Source organism: Triplophysa dalaica, chromosome 10 (assembly GCF_015846415.1).
Source record: "Triplophysa dalaica isolate WHDGS20190420 chromosome 10, ASM1584641v1, whole genome shotgun sequence".
NCBI lineage: Eukaryota > Metazoa > Chordata > Actinopteri > Cypriniformes > Nemacheilidae > Triplophysa > Triplophysa dalaica.
In genome coordinates, this window is record NC_079551.1 from 16,726,283 (window position 1) to 16,734,094 (window position 7,812).

Genomic DNA, 7,812 nt, shown 5'->3' on the forward strand with positions numbered 1-7,812 from the left:
CTAAGGGTTCCTGATGCCCTCCTGGTTAGGCTGTGGGGCATTAGCATTAGGCTCTCCTGCCTCAAAGCCATGGTTAACCCGATTCCTGACATGATTGTTATTGTTGTGGTGGGGATCTTGTAATGGCTGTGGGGCATCGCCTCCAGCCCAATATTCATTCTCTCTTAGTCTGGGAGCTTGACGTTGCTCTACAGCAGGTGGGGGCGGGTCTTGTCGTCCACCAAGCCAGGACCAATGGATTGCATGTTGTATAGCTGCATGAGCACTTCCATACATGAAGACCTGAAGAAAGCAAGGGTGCGATTTTGCTTAAGTATCTGTTTATTCTAAAATATCCTGAAATACATATATATAATTAAATTCCATCCACTCTTACAAAGATGCCTCCTGCAATAACAAGAAGCACAGGTATCTGGAGAGTGATTGGCAGGTCTTTCAGCAAAGCTCTCAGAAATTCACTGATACCCTGCCCGATGTGCTTCAGTGGATCGGTGAAAAAGTTTGTTATTGTGACTGTGATAGCCTAAAAACAAAAAAAATTGGATATAACATACATAGCCGCTGACAAAAATAAAGAGACCATCTCAAAGACCATTTTCACTACTGACAATATTTCTCCCAAATTTCAAACATAAATATTGTTTATATCTGCATTTCTTTGCAGAAAATGAAAACTGGAGAAATTGTCTGTATTTTTGCAGACCTCAAATACTGCAAAGAAACACTTTATATGCACTGTTAAGCAACACAACAGTTATGTTTCTACATGTATTAACAAAAAGTTGAAGTTTTATGATAACCTCGATTTTTTATCACAGTTTTCATGTGTCTTATCTATTATTAAGTTTTGAAAACAGACATACAAACCTTAATTAGAGGTACACGTATAATTGGGTCCACCAGCAGGACTTCATAGTACTTTTTACACGGATCATCTTGAAGTGTCCATGTATGTCTATACCACTCTGAATCAAAATAAAACAATTCAAAGATTGAACATCGTGACCTGTTTTAGTAGTTCAATTCAGATTACTTCATACATAATAATAAATGGGCATCCCTCAGAATAGTTTCTCTTGTGTATTACTATAGGCAAAAGTTATTGTGACAGAATGCAAACGTTTACAAAGGAATGCTGTCAAGCAGGGCGAAAATATTGCTACCTGTCCCCTAAAGGGCCTCATAGAAATGTCATAAACAAAGCATCTCACCTGACAAACTATCCATCCAGTTCATCTGTTTCAACCCAGTACATTTTGCATTGAAGCTTTCCATCTGCACAACATTCTTCTGGTGCTCAGCAAATGCAAGCTAGCAAAAAAAAGATTTACAAAATGATTCAACTCAAACACACATACATAGGTTTCTCCACCTAATGGTCATCTGTTCATTAAAAATGGCATAATTATAACACGTCAAGATTTATAGTGGTGGATTGCTTTTCACCTCTAATGTAAAAAACATATACATTTTTACCATATAAAGATGGAACCAGTTCCAAATCACACTTATAAAAAAGGATACGGCAAACATTCTTCTGAACTGGATGATCCATGACACCAAACACCATACTTCAGTGCAGATAACAGCGGTGATTATAAGAACGCACAATAAAACCTGTAGAAATAAGAAGAGTAAAGATATATTACCAAGTTATATGTAATATTTTGGTCCAACTCTTTAGATGAGAAAATCTAAGAAAATCTTCAAACTTCCACAAGACTTGATAAAGACCTTCAAGACAGTATCTAACTCCACATAAAAAGTGTCTTCAAATCGCCACTTCCAGGCTTCAGGGTCATGGTGTTTAAATTTCACCAGAATTTGACTGAGAGCCTCATCCATGGCTCCAGTGGTCCAGTCAGTGTCTTCTCTTAAAAGCTTACTGAACTCTGACACCGTCAGCTTGGACAGTTTCACCTCGGCGTCATAATGCATATGTTTGTTTGCATCATCAGGCTAAAGAGGAAACAGTAAATGTTATACATTTCAATATTGTGCTGAGGAACATAATATCAATTCCTCAAAGATGATGGATAAACATACCAGACCCAGTTTAGCAGTTTCTTTAAGAAGCTTGGCAAGGAAACGTCTGAATACTGGAACACATGTTCGCTGTGGAAAGTTGGTGACCTCCTTCTTTTTGTGTTCATCAACCTACAGAAGAATGAGAAATATTAATATAACATACATGTGCTCATCTTAATCACCAAACCATCTTTCTTATTAACTGTCTTACTGCTAAATGGATCGAAATTATAATGACTGCAACTGTGAAACAAAAAATGCTTATTTTTTTGTTCAAACATTATTTAAATCACTGCTAAACTATTTCCCGTCTCTATTCACACAGGTCTACATAAACCAAAAGTGCAAGGGCACAGCCCTGTTTAAAAAAGGTTAGTACTTCAAGAAATATCACTGTATAATATTAATATTAATAATTATTTTCACCTGTTTTTGCAAAATACTGAGTGTATCCGTGCACTCAGAGACATCAGGGCACTTTGGCAGTTCACAGGAGTCTGAGCTAAACTCTCTTCCCTTGGTTGGCACATTTGTGTAACTTGCTGACTGTGAAACATAAAAACAAGGTTTGACGATGACTCTTGTAAGAAGCTTGATTTCGTTTACAAAATAAACTTGCCAAAAAAACTTAAATTTACCTCTGCGGGTTTTCTCATGCGTTTGGTTGTTGGCTCATAATTCAGCATGTCATATGGATCGATCCATTCATCATCGTCGTCGTTATTAATATTTGCATGGGAAATAACAAAAAGTCCACAAATAACAAATAGAGTCCAAAGCCAAATCGACGAACATCCAGGTGCCTTCATGATTAATATGTTTACTTAGCAGACATATCAAAGACTAGTCCTCATCGCTTCGATTATAATAAGCAAAAAGTCAATAGGAAACTGTGCGTAACGAAAGTAGGGGGAGTGCCGAAAGGTCTTTTCAATTGGACACGAAAGCTCATCATCTTTAACGCTATTGGCCTTCGTCTAAAGCTACTTTTTCACTGTGGTGTTTTTTTTAATCGAAGATTTTAAATAGAAAACCGATAATCTGCAGTTGATTTATTAAGATAGTTCCTTGTTTAATTTGTGATTTCTCCGTTTGCGCCACCAAGAACAGCTTGATGGTAGCAAATGCACCTCAAATTTTGGTTACAATTCATAATGGGCATCCTTGGTCTGATAAATTTCGAGACCTATCATTTTGATCTCACGTTTAATATTGAATTTAACGAAAACTGCAATAGAGGGTCATCGCAATTTGAAGTGATGTTTGCAACTCTGTGTACACGATTCAATGTTCATATGTCTTATGATAACAAAGTCATGATCACTGATCATCGAGGTATGTTGTGCCAGAGAAATGTTTTTTTTTATTTTTTTGAAGAGGTCATATTTTGATTTTACATATTTTATTGAATAAAGTTCAAGACCCGGCTCAGATTCAAACCCAGACTCTAGCTCAAATATGTCCTGGGAAAGTTCACCCCCGTCTGACCAGCATAAAACCTTTAATGATACATCAGTCCTTATAATAAATCCTGTCTTATGTATAAATTTAAGATCTTTAAAATTGAAATGGGTTGTGAGCCTCAATGAGCCTAAAAAAAAACGTTGTCTGCTTTCCTTTATGGGATCTTACCAATATCCTTCCTGTAACATGCTGATAAAGTGATCCAATGTCAATGTCGAGATCTCTCCTTCCTCTCATCTTCAGCTGATAAGATGGTCACATTATGGGCGTATCAGCCTTAATCTACACCATTCTGCTGAAAGAAGCTTTAAGAAATAGCACAGAAATATTATAAATATGTCGGGGTGTGTTTGTTTGTATTTTTTTGTAACTTGCTCTATTGTACTCGCATTACTGTAAAAAGAAATGGACTGTTCACTTCTCATTCTTGGAATTGCATGTCTACTGGAAAATTGCTTCTTATTCAATATGTCACAATGCAGAAAAGGTAGGGCTTTCACAACACAAAATGCCACACATTCGTCTATTTGTGATTTGCGATTTTAGGTAAACGAAACAGTCCTGAAATGTGATTTAAACTATGCCTTGATGTCCTTTTGTCTGTAGTTGAATGTGTTGTGAATAAAAAACATTTTTTGTATTGACGTAAATTATAATTACAGTATAAAATACAATTACAGCTGTACATGACATTGCACTATGAACATCTAAATTATATTTAAAGAAACCTGATGTCTCACATTTTGCACTTGCAGAATACTTTTTAAGCAGCACGAATGGTCATTTTTCCATTAATATGAATGTAAATAAACCACCATGATGTAAATACTAACAGCAGATGTTTTGTCAAGTCAAACACATGAATTAAATCATTTAAATAGAGGTCAAACCTGTTTAAGAATGGTTTGATTTTTAGATTGATGCAGAGAAAAGCTATGACACTCAGTCACCTGGTTATTAGTTACTTTAACATGGAAATAGACAGCTTTAAAACTTTGTTGCACCACACTTAAGGAATAACCGATGAAAGTTTTACAGAAAACTAAATAAAACTTTGTGAAGAGCAAAACAGTTTTTCTATTTTATAAGTTATGATGATTATTGAGTCAAGTTAAGAGTTTTTATTGAGGGCACAGTATATACACAACACATTTGTGAGGTTATGTATTAAAAGACATCCCATAAGGATTGACATCAAAAACGTGTTCGACAGTCCATACAATTTTGCAGTCTCTACGAATTTAAATGTAATAACTTTTAATAACTCTAAGAGCAGCACTTTTTAATACTTTTTATTTGTTAGTTCTAATTTCACAACAGTGTATTAAAGAGTTGTATAAATCGGATTATAAATAAAATATTTACTCATAGACTGACAGAACGCCGTCTGAAAAGAGTAGCAAAGTTTTTTTGAGGTGCTTCTTTACTGACTGGAACAAAGTTTCTCTGACAGGAAATTTCCTTTTTTCGTCTTATCAGGTGAGACTCAAGTTGCTAGTCAACAAATGGCGTTTATGAAAAAAATACAGGAAAGTACCTGAAAGCACTTTTTAAGTTTATTTTTAATTTTTAAGGTATAAATACAGTGGCGGTATCATTTTATTGCAGTGTTTCTTGAACTGGAATCCTGAAACATGTTCCGTCCTCAAGGACCACGGTTGGGCCTGCTGATGCCACCTGCACAAAGCAAAATATATGATACAAATTTATATAATATTTTTAATAAAAAAAGAATGCAGAATTAACATAAACATTATATATTTCATTATAAATGTTTAAGCGAGTAATGGAATACAATATAATGTCCTCTATAATGTGTTCATGCAAACTGGACTAGTCACAATAATGAATATTGCAAATGCAGAAATATTTGTTACATTTTTACATACAACACGTCCATTTAGTCACGTTTACACTGACATCAAAATACAGTCACAGACCATTGAATATCACATTGACAATGACATAAAATAAAAGAACCACAAATATAGTGAAGACAGATATTCTGTGCAATGCTTACAGTAAAAACCTACTGTTTGATGTTATTCAAGCATTCCACCTCCTATTTATGAACATGATCTGCTGCCATGTTTGAATCAAAGGGAAAACATTTTTTTCTCTTTAGGAAATCTTAAGGTAAGACGGATGTTCCAAAGGGCCTGTTTAACCAAAATGAAATTGTGATCACTTACTCACCTTCATGTCATACCAAACCTGTATGAAATTGTTCATGGAGCTCCATTCTATACAATAAAAGTGAATATGTGATCAAAATATAGATTTGAAAGGACAGAAGGGTAAATAAATGAAGATCATTTTCAGTTCTGAGTGAACTAGCCCTTAAAGACATCCAAGGAAACACAAACAATACTTACATCACTCCCTTAGTCAGCACCAAGTGTTGTCACATCTATTTGTTGGGAAAGCGCGTTAGGCTCCGTCTCTCTGAGCATCTTTCTTTTCCTTCTTGTCTGGATTGCATTGGATTTATTAGACAAAAAGTAGTAAAATACACTCATTTGTCAAGGATAAACACAAAAAGTTTAAATAAACATATTTCCATTGTGGTCCTTGATGTAATGCACAACTTCACTAACTATGGTGACAGGTTACTTTGGTAAAATACAATAATACAATTTAACCCAACATACATTACTACATCATTCTATTAACAAGCTTTTAACTTTTGTGCTAAAATCAACTGCATTTAAAATACTTTTGATGTTAACAGGCAACTTATTCAACTCTTTAGCACCTGAATATTTTAAACATTTTAAAACAACTTAATGTAATATCCATCAGACTCTGCCTAGTATTATAAGTATGTAACTCATTGTTGACACATCCTTCTCCCTCTCTTTTTCTTTTCTTTTTGAATGTCCTCTGCTTCAGGTTCTTCACCTCTCTCTATGCCTGGGTCGTGCTCCTGTGTCCTCTGCTGACAATCAATGTTATCCTGGCTAGACATGTTACCTGACACAACGTACAAATAGTGCTATACAATCAACTACAAATAAAATGACTTAAGAGAAACAGTATCTTACTAAAAAAATTAAATGGACAATATTAAACTAAATAATAACAAAAGGAACAGATCAGAGAGATCTTTAACAAGGTGGTTCAAGTATAAAATATAAAGCTGAATACCAATCAATTACAAATAAAATAAAAACAAGATTTTCTTATTTGAAAAATAAATAAAATTTTAATGGAAAATTTAAAATAGGTTTACAAAATAAACATTAATTTTTGACAAACTAACTCAACTTTTCATATCACCTCAATATTCCAATTTACTCCTTGGAATTTGTGTTTCCTGGCTTCTCTGCAGGAAAAGTTGTTTATGATATCACTAAAAGATATCTGACAGGCAATTTTGTTATTAATACTAATTAGTGCAAGTCCAGTCTGTCTTTCTTGAGCCATGGAAGAGTTTTTGATCGGTTTGAGTTTTGAAAAGCTGGAAAGAATGTTATTTTAAGTCTTTCCCCGCCGGCCTTTAAAAAAAACAGTTGCCAGCCAGCGCCAGCGTTTTTTTTACATTTTCCCTAAATTTTTATAGCTCACAGTACTTTTTCTGTAATTAATTTATGGACAAACAATATATCAAATGAAAGAACGGAGTCTCTGCTTTCAAACAAAATAAACTAAATTGTATCTTATTTGTCCTTTTTTATTATGACCCCATAGATATGGGTTGGTTTCTTCAAAAATGCATCACTTTGATTAAACAGCTGAGATAATTAAAATATTTTCGTCAAATACTCCACCCAGATTACACTTAAAACAATCATTAAAACAGATCAAATATAAACTTTCTAGGTTCAGAGAATTTTTCCAAAGGTGTGTAACAGCGCCACCTGCTGTATAACAGTACAAACACTGATTGCGTTATAACTCGTCAATGGTGGGGAAAGAATTAACATTAAAAAATCGATTTTAACAACAAGAAAGATATGTCCTCTCTTGTGATATTATTGAGTTAAAATTCTTCATTCAAATTTAATTATGTAAATCAGAAATACTCTAGCTGTGCATGTATGCTGCTGCAGCAGCAGGTTAACATTTTAAGCATTTTGTATCATTACCCATATCCATCGAAATATTATATAAAAAAACGATGTCATGAAATGGCCCCAGAGTACATGAAATGACATCGTTTTTTTATTTAATATTTCAACGGATATGGGTCATGATACAAAATTTTGGGGACCCCGTGGTGGCCACGGGGGCCCTAAGCAGCCATGAGTTGGAACATCTCCAGGCCGCCCCAACAAATTCTTGTGGAAGGTGGTCCATGCTGCTTTCTCCATCTCTTGT

The 7,812-nt window shown here is 34.5% G+C and overlaps 1 protein-coding gene across 1 annotated transcript; it reads right to left on the bottom strand.

Moving 5' to 3' along the window:
- LOC130430666 (chloride channel CLIC-like protein 1) lies at positions 1-4,284 on the bottom strand. Its single transcript, XM_056759815.1, is given in 10 exon segments — positions 1-282; positions 377-523; positions 868-965; positions 1,212-1,311; positions 1,477-1,617; positions 1,735-1,959; positions 2,047-2,157; positions 2,455-2,574; positions 2,667-2,747; positions 4,228-4,284. Coding segments are annotated over 10 exon segments (1,362 nt in total).
- Positions 4,285-7,812: the final 3,528 nt, after the last annotated feature.